Source organism: Oncorhynchus tshawytscha, linkage group LG12 (assembly GCF_018296145.1).
Source record: "Oncorhynchus tshawytscha isolate Ot180627B linkage group LG12, Otsh_v2.0, whole genome shotgun sequence".
Taxonomy (NCBI): domain Eukaryota; kingdom Metazoa; phylum Chordata; class Actinopteri; order Salmoniformes; family Salmonidae; genus Oncorhynchus; species Oncorhynchus tshawytscha.
In genome coordinates, this window is record NC_056440.1 from 44,168,920 (window position 1) to 44,183,843 (window position 14,924).

The 14,924-nt window shown below is 38.6% G+C and overlaps 1 protein-coding gene across 1 annotated transcript; it reads left to right on the forward strand.

Annotated features, from left to right (window-relative positions):
- Positions 1–1,326: 1,326 nt before the first annotated feature.
- On the forward strand, positions 1,327–14,672 carry LOC112264149. The gene is made up of 7 exons (XM_042331103.1): positions 1,327–1,501; positions 5,657–6,035; positions 6,415–6,551; positions 7,079–7,384; positions 7,752–7,820; positions 12,405–12,542; positions 13,738–14,672. Exons 1-7 carry the CDS (start codon positions 1,492–1,494, stop codon positions 13,872–13,874), a joined length of 1,176 nt encoding a protein of 391 aa, XP_042187037.1. The 5' UTR covers positions 1,327–1,491; the 3' UTR covers positions 13,875–14,672.
- Positions 14,673–14,924: the final 252 nt, after the last annotated feature.

Sequence of the window (14,924 nt, forward strand, 5' to 3'; positions counted from 1 at the left end):
TTCTGTACCTAATCTTTCTCCTTTTTGTGGGTTAGCTTATTCGCTTGGTGGAATTCCACTTTTGATTTGTTTTAGTGCACTACTGATGATATGTCAGATCCAAAAGTTCCTTGAGAGAAGCCACAGTCAAGAATGACTTGAATTCAGTATTTGAGTTCATTTCGTTTTTGTATATTACTTTTCTGTATTTACTAGGTGCCTGGGGAAACACTGGCTGAGAGATGGACCAGGATTCAATCCGATCACACTTTGTCACTTATGCACCCTTTAAAGATAATTTCCAACATATGTCGTTTTTACTGTGATTGAGGTCTTCACAAATGCAGGCATGTTTCCTTTCAAATATGCAAAGCAGACAAAGTTCAATCAGATTGAATCCCGTCCATAATCCTGAATACTGGCCATGGAATCTGTTTTGTATTGGCCTTGCTGACAATGTTACTTTCTTTGTTCATCACACATTCTGTACAGTGTCAGAAACTGCAGAGCTGTGCCAGGAATTCACCCTGACAAAAACGGACACCCAAAACAAAACGTCTCTCATCGAATGGCTTGTGACAGTCCTCTGCAGCAGTTACCTCCACTGGTACCTTCACAAAGAGGGAGAGACTTTGAGGAGGATGCTGTACATGGCAACTGCTGATGAGAGAACACAGGAGATGAGACCCCAAAATAAACAATGGATGAGTGACCCTGGCGTTGAGGAAGTCGCAGCAGAGAAAGTGGGATCCAGTATGTACACTCTGAAAATTCCTGAAATATTAACCAATCACTCAACCACCTACTACTGTGTCTACTGGGATTCCCAAAGTGTTTAACTACAAGACAAATCCTGTATCAAAACTGATGTTACCGTAGTTTGTTTGATTCTGAATTAGAGACCATGTAGCACTCTCTGCCCAACTTTCTGCTTCAAATTATATAACATCTGCAAGATAAAAAAAAAATATGCTGGATTTTCTCACAATTAAAGCTGGTGCTTCTTAAAACATTTAGTTTAAAAGCATAACATTGCATAATTGGCGGCTCCCGATTAATAGAGTTCACAAGAGCTCTAACTGGTGGCATGTTGCGTCATCAATTATATAGAAAAGTATATTTTCCCAAATTGGTAAAGCTTTTTAGTGCAAAGTGACAAGATGCGCATCTTGCATGTGAGCACTATATCTCCAAACGAGTGACAATTGGTAGCGGTTATATTCCGCAACATTTTGAGAGATGAAAGACAACTTTGACAGTATTACAAACACTTACAACATCTGGTTTCTAGTAGGCAGAATTAGAGAAGGACCTATTCATTCTATGATGACCACCATTGGGGGGGAGTACTCATGTTTACGCAGCTGAATAATAACCCTTAAAATACTTTGAACCACCTTTATTTTTTTATTACAATTTCTGAAAATCTACAATAACAATTGACCAACCCTAGTAATCATTGAAAGTGATGTGTGTTACAGTTTTCTTCCATCGAAGGAGAGTCGGACCAAAATGCAGCGTGGTAAGTTAGATACATGTTTAATAACGAAGAAAAAACGAACAATACAAAAACAACAAACGGACCGTGAAAACCTATACAGCCTATCTGGTGACAACTAACACAAAGACAGGAACAATCACCCACGAAACACTCAAAGAATATGGCTGCCTAAATATGGTTCCCAATCAGAGACAACGAGAATCACCTGCCTCTGATTGAGAACTGCCTCTGATTGAGAACCGCCTCAGGCAACCATAGACTTTGCTAGAACACCCCACTAAGCCACAATCCCAAAACCTACGAAAAACCCCCATACATAAACACAACACAAAATAAACCCATGTCACACCCTGGCCTGACCAAATAAATATAGAAAACACAAAATACTAAGACCAGGGCGTGACAATGTGACATTGTAGCAGTAAGCTGTTTTAATTATCCTTTATACATCTGTTATTCTTGATTTCAATATGGAAGGAAAACCAGGTACTGGTGTTTTGTATTAACTGTTTCTTGTTGAGTAAAATACATAATTATGTACTAAATTTGAATCATTGTGTTATTCCTATTCCATATTTTTGTGTTCCCCAACTATGAAAGGGGGGCATGAGTGAAACATTTTGGGATTGGCTTCTCTTTGGTTTAGGGGTTAATGATAGTCAGAATAAAAACAACGAGGAAGATCAGAAAACAAGGAATGGCATGTTCAGTAGAATAGATTCGGAATAATTCCAACATCAAAGTTTTTTTTCTATGGAGTCCAAAGGTATTTCAATATTATGAAGAGTGTGGGCTGCCCCCTTGTTTATGTCTGATCATACAATTTCAGTTTTACGTTTCTATTTAATGGAAATCACACAAACCAAGCCTGGGCCCTCACTCAATTTACCTGTATGTCATACTAAATGTGAACGTCCATACTTTATGAAATGATCTTATCGGTATGCAGGAATAAAGTTTTGTAAATCACCCATTTTGAAAGAACAATTAACAATTCATTTGAACCATACGTAATAACAGCGTCATAATAGTGTAGTAATCATTCCCTAAACAAATTACCTGAATATCAAGACACAATACATTCGGAAACTGTTATGACCGCTGTTATGACATATTGGATTAAATGGTTTGCTGTAGCTAAAGTGTTAGGACACCTGTCATAACTGTGTCATAGTGAGAAGTATCATAACATTAGAAGAAGAAAAAAAGTCTTCATACTTTGTAGTTAAAATGGTCTAGTAAAAAGCATGAGCTGACACACACCCTGTAATGTTTTTAGAGGTGCTGCCTAATGAAGAGTAAACTGTAATAAAAATAGTCACTCCAGGTTTACCCTTTCAATAGTTTGTGTCATATGGAGTTCTGTGACTTTCTTTTCATGTAGTCTTAATGGTAACACTTTATTTGAAAGGGGTATACGTAATACAAGTAGAGCAATACGTGTTTATCATAAAACCTAATCATAGGGGTGACGGGCTAAAACTAACATAGGTCAGTTGTAACATGCCCATTTTCTCACATTACACGGCAGTTAGCGTGATGTATTCACTTTTACATATCCACAGTCACCTCCACTACCCCCTCCAGTAAATGGCACGGGAATTTGAAATTGTTTTGCAACATTGTTTCGCAATGTCTCGCTAGCTACCACTGGTTGTTAGCCAGGCAAAAGTTGTTCCCCCTCAGTGGACGGTCAATTGTAACACTGTTACAATTGTCCCCGTAATAACAAATAATGACAAACACCACCTTTTCTCCAACCTTTTATACACAGAATGAGATCTAGAAAGATGACTACTAACATATTGCGTGGCCTATTTAATGCTAATACAGTACGCCACAGGATGTTTTTGTGCTGGTCAAGAGCAGTCAAGTCTGGAGTGAACTAAGGGCTTTATCTGTTCTTAGTTCTACATTGTTTGAATGGGGCATGCTTATTTAAGATGGTGAGGAAAGCACTTTTAAAGAGCAACCAGGCATCCTCTCTGATGGGATGATGTCAATATCCTTCCATGATACCCGGGCCAGGTCGATTAGAAAGGCCTGCTCGCTGAAGTGTTTTGGGGAGCGTTTGACAGGGATGAGGGGTAGTCGTTTGACCGTGGACCCATTATGGAGGCAGGCAATGAGGCAGTGATCGCTGAGATACTGGTTGAAGACAGCAGAGGTGTATTTAGAGAGCAAGTTGGCCAGGATGATATCTATGAGGGTGCCTGTGTTTACAGATTTAGGGTTGTACCTGGTAGGTTCCTTGATAATTTGTGTGAGATTGAGGGCATCTAGCTTAGATTGTAGGACGGCTGTTCTGTTAAGCATATCCCAGTTGCGGTCACCTAACACTACAAACTCTGAAGATAGATGTCGGGCAATCAATTCACATATGGTGTCCTGGGTACAGCTGTGGGCTGAGAGGGGGTCTATAACAAGTGGCAACAGCGAGAGACCTATTTCTGGAAAGAAGAGCAATCTAAGGAATGTTGAGTGAGACTGGGGGCTCTACAGTGAAATAAAACAATAAGTACTAACCGAGACAGCAGGAGACTAGGCATATTGACATTAGAGAGAGGAATAAAGCAATCACGGGTGTTTGAGTTTGAGGCTGGGGCTGACAGATAAATAGTGAATAGTCCAGCAGGCATCAGCTGTGTAGCGGAGTGCCTGGTTACAGCCCTTAGCCGTGATATATTTGCCACAAACCACAAACCCCGTGCCTTGTTGGGTGTGCCTTGTTATTTGTTTTTAACATATTAAAACCACCATATATCCATCCTTCCAACAGTCCGGACAAAAATAAGGTTTCTATTTCTGTCTTCGCTAGACAAAAACATTGATCGCTCATTCAATTGTAATGGTTGCTATGAAAAACAAAAATGGTTTCTTACTTGCTTGCTAACATGCCAACAACAGCATGTTGTACTACGCATGTTCCATTTATTTGTGATGCTCGGCCATTATAAGAGAATGGAAGTTTTATGGTAGTTTTGAGTAGCTGATTGGTTTCAAGTAGGTGTTTTGCTGATACTAGATACATTTGGGACATGCGTCACATCTGATCTTATTCCCAATTATTGCGGCGCCATAGAGCACCCAATAGCCCTTCAAACATCAAAACAGTCTAATCACTATATGGTAGCTAGCATAAATATGAAAATGTACTTAGTTTTACATTTTTTGACATTTTTGAACTCATTGGTCTCTCATCCTTTGTTTTCCAACAAGCTCTGCTTGTTAGATATTATGCTCATTGATAGCTTGCTTGCAAACGTCCTCGCCAACTTATTTATCAAAGTAGTAGTAGGCAGTAGCACATCTGAATGGTCTGAGCAAAACATGCGACGAGAAGTGACAGGTGAAATTATCAAGTGACAAAGAGCAAGTGAACAGTCGCTCTATCCAATTGTAGCAGCAGGATCAACCAACAGCCCGCTCATTTCTTTACAGACAGCAGAACTAGCCAGTGGATTTATTCAGCACTTCGCACTGTTTGAGTGACTTTAGAAAGATAAATGCCTTTAAACAAAATCAGACAATTAAAAAATATCATAATCGTATTCTCCATATCTGTTACTATACTCATTTTGTGAAGAAAATAGCTCCCTGATTTTATTAATGAGGTGTAATAACCCAACAATGCTGAATAATTTAATTATAGGTGTACAGCAAGTACCATTTCATGTAAGTTGACCAAATTCAAAGTCATGTTCAGGTACCATTGCATGTACATTTTATTTTTCATTCAACTGTTGCCGATGGTTAGCAAGTAAAGTTGACACAAAGTTAGATCGTGTACATTAATCAAATTAGGCCTGGATCACAAGCTTGGACACAGTTGTTGCCTGGTGTGCACACTTTATTTCACGCCCACTGTGATGTGTACCACTGCCCACCGGGCGAAATGCAATGTTTTTTAGGTGTCCCTTCTTGAGTTTGGTCCACTGCTTTTAGAGTCACTTCCTTCTAAAGCTTTACTAGTCGAACACAGCATCTCACACTTGCCACATAACAGGCCAGCATATCTCAGCACAATCATGCGTCCATTGTGTCTTACCTATATCCTTTTAGTCGGTAAGTGTATCATTTGTATTTTAAGTGTCTGGTGCCGTCGATGTTAAATACTCTGTTGAAAGATACAATATATCCACTTTATTCACACCATCTGTTCTCTCTTTTCTACAGCAGCAGCAGTAGCTGTGAATCTGCATCAGGAGCAGTTAACAGTGACCAAATCCTCCGGCAAATCCGGTGTTATTGAATGCAGAGCTACAGGCTTCAACACTGGTAACATTCACTGGTATCAGCAAAAAGACGGAGAAGCTCTGAAGTGGATTCTGTTCATGCATAAAGGTGGTGAAAAATCAACCAAGGATCCTGATTTTGAGGATTACCAAGCCGAAAAGGCAGAAGATTCTGACATATTCACACTGACAATCCCTACCCTAAAGACAGATCATGTAGCCACTTACTACTGTGCTAGCTTTGATAACCACAGTGACAACTGCAGTTCTTTCCCTGTGCAGAAAACTACCTTACAGTTCCTTCTCAATGAGAGACCTTAGCGTCACCACAGGATGTGACATAAGCAGAGGGTTGAGAAGCTGTTAGAAACCAAAACCCAGGTGATGATGTTTTAACTCTCATCTTTATTTCTCCCCTATCTAACCACATTCTCTGATGCTTCATTGGGAGGTCCAATCAAATCAGCGAGATATCACACTGAGGAATATATTTTTGACTCGCAAATAGTTTCTTGGAATACTTTTGAATATAACGATAATATATAATACTATCTAAATATTGTATATAATGTATTACTACTGTATGGTCTATATTGACTATAACCATGTAAAATACAGATGAACTGAAAGCAGAAAAATTGCAATTGTGTCAATAGTGTGTGTGGGGGGGGGGAACAATCATAGCATGACATGATAGGATTGTACTTTTAGTTCTCTAGATCTAAATGAACAAAAAGATGATACGTTTTTGTCTAGGATTTACTTGGAGTGTGATTCTGGATCTGGGACACAGGAGATTTTGCGGTTTGGATCTGGCTCAAAACTCATCATCACTGGTAAGGACCTCTACTTGATACTGTATATTATATTTGTTTATTTGACTATATTTGAAGAAAGAAATGAAACTAATTTTAGATGTTGCATACATATTCTGTTAGACGCAAATGCAATGGCTTAGAATAGGGCAAAATAACTTTATTTTCCTATAAATAAATAAATGCTATGTTGTGCAAACACTTTATATTAGAGAAATGTAAAACTAATTGCGTGGGGCTGGAGTCTGGTCAAGTGGTAGAGCTGATTACTCTGGATCAGGCGTAACTCCTGACGATGGGGGTTAAGAACCTTTCTGAGCTGATAGATATATAATACACTATTCTATTTTATACCATGGCATTGTTGAAATCTCGTTTCTGATGGCTAGAAAGGCTTTTTTGTTGTGCCCATGCTATTTATCCTTGTGTGTGTTTGTGTTGATATGTTAGTACTACAATAGATTGGAAAGTGCAAAGTGTTTTTACACACAAAGGTGTTTTTTTTTATTCTTATAACGTGAGTTTCGATTGTTTCACATGCAAATCAGATGAGAACCAGCTCAGGAAACCCAAAGTGACCGTGTACCTGGCGTTCAAACCTGAGCTGAATGGGAAGACCACACTGCTATGTCTGGCTAGAGAAATGTTTCCAGACTTGGTCAAGATCTCATGGAAGATGGAGGATGAAAACGGCCGAACCGTGGAGGTGCCCAAAGCAGAGATGGAACAGCTGGAGCAGAGGGAGGAAGGACAGACGACCAGTATGATCATCATGTATCAGGGAAAGGCAGACGCCAAATACATCTGTTCGGTGGAGCATGAAGCGGGCCCTGAAGAAGCTGACACATCAAAAGGTAGCCAAAGTTTGAAATATTCCACAATTTGAGTGGTATTTTCCTTGTTTGTTTTTGAATTACTAGTTCACATGGCAATGTGTTAGTAATTTTCCAGATGATTTAAAAACTGTGTAATTGAAACATTGAATTGAGACATTAGTGAACAACCTGTGATAATGAAATTATCCTCCAGAAATAATTAAAGATGTTGTGATTGGATATACAATAATATTTGGTTGAATTACACCATCTAACCAGGGTTGGGTGCTTTTGAATAAAATCGAGAAAAACATTTAGTTCGAATTGACCCCAACTCTGCATGTAACCCTCACATTGTCAATCAATTACTTATTTCTCACAAATACATGTTCTTTGTTACTTGTAGGTTTTTCATCAAAGCAAAATGTTTGCTCTCCATCTACCAATGCGATGGCACCACCCTACATACCCAATGGTGAGATTCATTTGATCATTTTATGAACTTTGAACTTGAGGTCTGCGGGCGACTAATTTCTTTAGCATGCTCCTGATGCTTTTCATATTGCTCCCTCTGACTTCTTGTCTGACTCCCACCCGTTCCCACAATAACTGGTCCGGCATCCGACCACAGTCCTGAAATGTTGTTTTAGGCGTATGTGATGTAGCTCACTTGACAGTCCTGGTCACAGCAATTGCGTTACTCAAGGCAAGATCAAAATGTGCCAAAATAGCAACCCCCTAGAGTCAATGTCCGCTCCCCGTGAGAAATCCCCATCAAAATATATCTGTTTAAACTAAAGATATTCATTTTTCTGGCATGGGCTGCATCTCAATCTGCCAATGGACGAGCTACAGCTGTGTTTGTAAGACCATGAGACATCCTGAAAATCGGTCTTCTCATGAAAACGTCTGTAGCGTCCGAACAGTTTGGGCTACACACTAATATTTTATTTTACTTTTATTTAACTAGGCAAGTCAGTTAAGAACAAATTCTTATTTTCAATGACGGCCTAGGAACAGTGGGTTAACTGCATGTTCAGGGGCAGAACGACAGATTTGTACCTTGTCAGCTCGGGGGTTTGAACTTGCAACCTTCCGGTTACTAGTCCAATGCTCTAACCACTAGGCTACACTATGACCCCTCTATGGACAGGTGAGTTTCTCATGAACAAGTTTTGCTCCAGGACGTTCACAAACCTCACAGGACTTGTCTTTAGGTAGCCGGGTACTAGTTAAAAATATAAGGAAGTATATATGGAAGTGGTTTAGTGACCAACATTTTTTTTTATGTGTCTAAAAAAAAATCTATACATTTTCCTGACCTTTCTTATATCTCTCAGATATAGGACATACACTTCAAAACAAACTATCGATTTTCCATGTATCTTTAACGTGGAAAGGGGGAAAAGTATTATTAGTTTTTCACAAACGTAGCAGGATGGGCTTTTAGCTGAACAATAGACTAATCAACCTTTACTAAATAATTGTGTAATAGCCAAGCTAGGTGTGAACCCCCCCCTACTCCTTCATCTCTGTCAGAGATTTGAACCCGGGTCTCCCGTCCGCACGACACAGAGATTCTTTAGCTAAATAGCCCAGTGCTGTACAGCCGACCGTCAAGTTATACAGCGCCATATTTTCCATTACATCCTAACAGAAACCCAGAGGGTTTTTAATTTTTCATGGAATAGAAACTTAAATTAATTAAGCAAGTACCAGTCAAAAATTTGGACACACATTCATTACAGGATTTTTCTATATTTGTACTATTTTCTACATTGTAGAATAAGAGTGAAGCCATCACAACTGTAGCAGGTGTAGCCCATCATGCAAAAGGTTCCTATTAGCAAGACAATAGACTTTTCATAACCCGGCTACTGTTGTGAAAATCCATATCAACTTGCAATGTATTCGATGCTTAAGTACTCTAAAGTGTTACACAGCAGTACAGTATTTCTTCATCAACATCTTTATGCTTTCGTTAATTAAATTAAATAACGAGAAAAAAAGACATTCAAATGCGGATGTTTATATTAACTACATTTTAGCCTCACTTCCACCCAGCTCCATGACCACAGATAAAAACCTTGCTGAGATGATCAATGTATTTGTTGCACCGTCAATTTCTCTCGCCAAAACCGAAGGTGTTGTAGGTCTTTTTATTTATTTATTTTTACTTAACCTTTATTTTACTACATAAAGGTCTAGTTACTCTGCTGGCGTCTTGACCCAGTTTATGCCCTCATTTGTAATGCAAACCCGGGCGGCAGTGTGTTTTGAGTAATTGTCTGCATTTGGAGAAAAAAACATAATTTGCCTAACAGACAAAATTAGGTACAATAATAGAAATGTACATAGGCCTAAACGTAACACAATATTGCTATAATCCTACCTTGAAAGAAACTATGTGTACCCAAAAACACCTCTCTGACATAGGGTCCAGCATATCTCTTGATGATTTCTTCCTCAAAGAAATCTCGAGCCATGATACCTGAAAAAGGAGGCAAGAGTGAATTATTGTGGAACACATAACAGTCCGTGAGGTGTAGGCTATAATATTTCATGCACCTTTTGCTTTGTAAATAGCCAAACTTACCATAAAAAATATGGGCCTGGTCCCTGGCGAGAAGTTGCCCCACACACATGGAGTTTGAGCGGATACTTGGGACTCGGCGTTCTTGATCGTCTTCCTTTTTTTCCTTCTTCCTTTTTGAGCAAATTGCTCGGTTGATTCGTCTGTGAAGATGACATTATTGAATGTCTCGCCAGCTTTGATCTGGGCCTGCAGGACACAAAGGTCATTGTTTGTCAGACAAATCATTTGGTCGAAACTATAGAACAGTACAAAACAAGCGAACACACATAGTTAATGTTCTGATATTTTTATTTATAGATATATATATATATATATAAAACATTACTTACCTAGCCTTTCCATAAGTTCACGCAAGTTTCTTCAACTGTCTCCTTGTCACAGGATACTAGGAGTGGTGGGTTGGAATCAGGCGCAGAGAGCAGGGTTCAGTAAATCGTGATTTATTCTCTGGCCAAAAAACTGTCACGCCAACATACAGGGCGCATAAAACAGACCAGCCCAAACACAGGACCAAACAGTCCGGAGAATACCAACATGAAAACCACAACCAACAGAGTAACAAAAAACAATCCTGCACAAAACAAGGACGGGTCAAACTTCTACATATAGGGAAGCTAATTAAACTAAAATAAACACAGGTGAAACTAATAAGACAAAACCAACAGACAAACGAAAAAGGGATCGGTTGCGGCTAGTAGGATGGTGACGAGGACCGCCGAGCACCGCCCGAACAGGCAGGGGAGCCAATTTCGGCGGAAGTCGTGACACTCCTGACTGTAATTAGAGCGATGTGGAGGTTGTGCCGTAATGCCAGCAGATTACAGATTGCCTTTGTCGATCGTTCATCATCTTTATGAATATAAGCAAGTGATGTCTGCTAAATAATCAAGTTAGGTTTCTCCAGAAATAAATACATCTAAATAACAAACTGGCTTTATTTACAAATTAGTGAGAATGTCTCACCCCATGTTCAAGAATGGCCTTTTTCTCGCTCACTCTAGGTTAAATAAAACTGAAATCTCCAAAATACTGTTACTTTTTAAACCATGCAATTATTATTATTAAATAATTTAGAAGTATATAAAAGCCCCTAAGATATTCTCACAGATCCTACAGGAAAATGCCCCTTAGATAATAATTTAGAGTCCTCCAATCCTCTAAATGTAATTATTGGCGGAGAGTCACGTCATTGAAAAAAATATTTTTAGATATACGATAGGCCTTTCATAGGCAAAATGACTCCCACTCGTGTTTAGTAATGTGCTGTTAAAAATGGTGTAGGTCTTATTTATTTAAAGAGCATATTGAAGTTAGAAGCAAAAGCCTTCAACTATTTTAGCACCATTTCACGTTGCTCTGAGGCAAGCATGGGGACTGGTCTTGGTAAATTAATGAGATTTTTATTTTCACTTAATTTCTATTTTGGTGTTGGTAAGACAAGAATTATAGAATTAGGGTGCAGAAATGTTATGCTCTTAGTGTACTGTAACCTTTATTTAACTAGGCAAGTCAAATTCTTATTTGCAAGGACAGCATACTCCTTCCATATTTTCCATTCCATCCTAACGGAAACCCTGAGGGTCTAGTTTTTAGTTTTTCTCTGAATAGAAACACCATAATATTAATCAAATTAAATTTCTTAAAATCAATCCCATATCCTATGTTATTACAAAAATGTTTTCAATTCTCTGTTAATGACAATATGGAAGACTATCAAATGCTTCTCAAAGATGCCATCTGATGCCCTCAAACTAGCAATAACTTGCAGTAACAGAAAAAATGGCTGACAAATAGATAACGTGCCACAGAATGCTGCAGCAGCCCGCAAGGTGTGCCGCAGTATGACACAGTGGTTCCTCCTCTAAAAGTTGCATCAAGGCCATCAGAGTATCAAGCAGCCTTCACTAATACAGAGAGGCTGCTACCTAAATACAGACTTGAAATCATTGGCCACTTTAACAAATGGAGCACTAGTCGCTTTATTAATGCCACTTTAACAGTGGTGGACAAAGTACTAAATAGTCATTCTTGAGTAAAAGTAAAGATCCCTTAATAGAAAATGACTCAAGTTAAAGTGAAATTCACCCAGTAAAATCCTACTTGAGTAAAAGTCTAAAAGTATTTGGTTTTAAATATACTTAAGTATCAAAAGTAAATGGAATTGCTAAAATGTACTTAAGTATTGAAAGTAATAGTATAAGTATTCATAATTTTACATTCCTTATATTAAGCAAACCAGAAGGCACATTTTTCTTGTTTTTTTTATTGACGGATAGCCAGGGGCACACTCAGACAAAATTTACAAACAAAGCATTTGTGTTTAGTGAGTCCACCAGATAAGAGGAAGTAGGGATGAGCAGGTATGTTCTCTTGATAAGTGTGTGAATTGGACCAGAGCTCAGAGCATGCGCTGACCAGCTGGCAAATGTCTTCACTGACATTTTTAATCTCTCCCTGACACAGTCTGTAATACCTACATGTTTCAAGCAGACCCTGCTCCCAAGAATACCAAGATAACCTGTTTGAATGACTATCGCCTCGTAGCACTCACATCTGTAGCCATGAAATGCTTTGAAAGGCTGGTAATAGCTGAAGGACTCTGATCATGAGAAACAAGATTCTATGGTCTGATGAAAAATATATTGAAATCTTTGGCCTGAATGCCAAGTGTCAAATATGGAGGAAACCTGGCACCATCTCTACGGTGAAGCATGGTGGTGGCAGCATCATGCTGTGGGGATGATTTTCAGCGGCAGGGACTGGGAGACTTGTCAGGATTGAGGGAAAGATGAATGGAGCAAAGTACAGAGAGATCCTTGATGAAAGCCTGCTCAAGACCTCAGACTGGGTCAAAGGTTCACCTTCCAACAGGACAACGACCCTAAGCACACAGCCAAGACAACACAGGAATGTCCTTGAGTGGCCCAACCAGAGCTCGGACTTCAACCCGATCGAACATCTCTGGAGAGACCTGATAATAGCTGTGCAGCGATGCTCCCCATCCAACATGACAGAGCTTGAGAGGATCTGCAGAGAAAAATGGGAGAAACTCCGCAAATACAGGTGTGTCAAGCTTATAGTGTCATACCCAAGACGACTTGAGGCTGTAATTGCTGCCAAAGGTGCTTCAACAAAGTACTGAGTAAAGGGTCTGAATACTTATGTAAATGTGATATTTCAAATTAAAATTTTTATACATTTGCAAAAATGTATAGAAACCAGTTTTTGCTTTGTCATTATGTAGATTGATGAGATTCAAAAAATGTTTTGTTTTTTTAATAAGGCTGTAATGTAACAAAATGTGGAAAAAGTAAAGGGGTCTGAATACTTTCTGAATGCACCGTACATATCTACCTCTATTACCTCGTACCCCTGCACATCGACTCAGTACTGGTCCCCTGTGTAAATAGCCAAGTTATCTTTTACTTGTGTATTTATTCCTTGTGTTTTAATGTTTCAATAATTTCACATTTTTTTCTCTCTGCATTGTTGGGAAGTAAGTAAGCATTTCACTGTTAGTCTACACTTTCTTTTTTATGAAGCTTGTGACAAATAAAATTGTATTTATGTATTTGAGATATTCGTGTATTTAATTTTCAATAAATTAGCTACATTTTCTAAAATCACGCTTTCACTTTTTAATTATTGGGTGTTGTGTGTAGATGGGTGAGAAAACAAATATTTTCTTTGAATTCAGGCTGTAATACAACAACATGTGGAATAAGTCAAGGGGTATCAATACAATCTGAAGGCACGAGATTGAAATTAACCCATTAGTCTTCTCCCTCTTCCTCAGCAACCTTCCAGTCCATGTGCAGTCTGCGTCTGGCCTCTCTGGTTTACACAGTGATGATAGTGAAGAGCATGGTGTACTGCTGTGGGCTCTCTCTCCTGCTGCACCACAGGAACATGGGAAATAGCCCCCCTTCCTGAAGAAAAGCTCATCTCTTCATTATGAAGAGTTCTGAAAGAGTTCTGGGAAATAAGGAGGAAATTTCGGTCCTCATTTTCGTCTTCCAATTCCTCACAGTGAGAAAAAAGTACTATTACTGATATCTATGAGAAGTTTTTGTATTCCAAACTCGTTTGAAAACATCTGTAAAAGTTACTGTTATTTTAAAGGTAAAAAATAGTAATGGGTTGCTTGTTTCGTCACAATATTCTTTAGAGCTTTCTCTTGAGGACTGGTGGCCGACTAAAAGTTCTACTCAATGCATTCTCAATTGGCGCTGATTAATATTTAGTCTAAAGTGCATTATAATGACTGGGAAACTGTGATATTTCTCAAGTAGACAAATAATTAGTAGGAAAACCTTTTGTCATCATTGTGATGTCGCCAGATTTCCTTTAGCTGTAGTATAACATTTACTAGCTATCTGAACGTGAGGGGAGAGCACCGACTGTTACCTAGCTAACATTAGTAATGCTAGATTTTTTTTACAAACTTTACTAGCCAATGACATTGCCATCTGTCTGAAGTAAATGTGAAGACATAATAATGCTGACAAATTGTTTCCTACTTAATATTTGCCCTGTGTGGCAATATCATCGTATTTCCGAGACTACAGTTTAATTTAGACCAAACATGGATGCTAAGAATGACTGGGCACCGCTAAAGTTGTTGGCATCAATATCAATGATATACACCACCATTGAAAGGTTTGGGGTCACGTAGAAATGTCCTTGTTTTTTAAAGAAAAGCTATTTTTTTGTCCATTAAAATAACATCACGTTGATCGGAAATACAGTGTAGACATTGTTAATGTTGTAAATGACTATTATAGCTGGAATTTTTTTATGGAATATCTACAGAGGCGTACAGAGGCCCATTATCAGCAACCATCACTCCTGTGTTCCAATGGCACGTTGGAGTTTATAATAATAAGAGTTTATAATTTTAAAAGGCTAATTGATCATTAGAAAACCGTTTTGCAAGTATGTTAGCACAGCTGAAAACTGTTGTACTGGTTAAGGAAGCAATAA

Bases quoted from the DNA above. Each gene is read 5' to 3' on its own strand.
- LOC112264149 (XM_042331103.1), top strand. The intron at 7,821-12,404 runs GTGAGATTCATT...TCCCTGACACAG, and splicing joins ACCACCCTACATACCCAATG to TCTGTAATACCTACATGTTT. The intron at 12,543-13,737 runs GATCATGAGAAA...CCTCTTCCTCAG, and splicing joins GGTAATAGCTGAAGGACTCT to CAACCTTCCAGTCCATGTGC.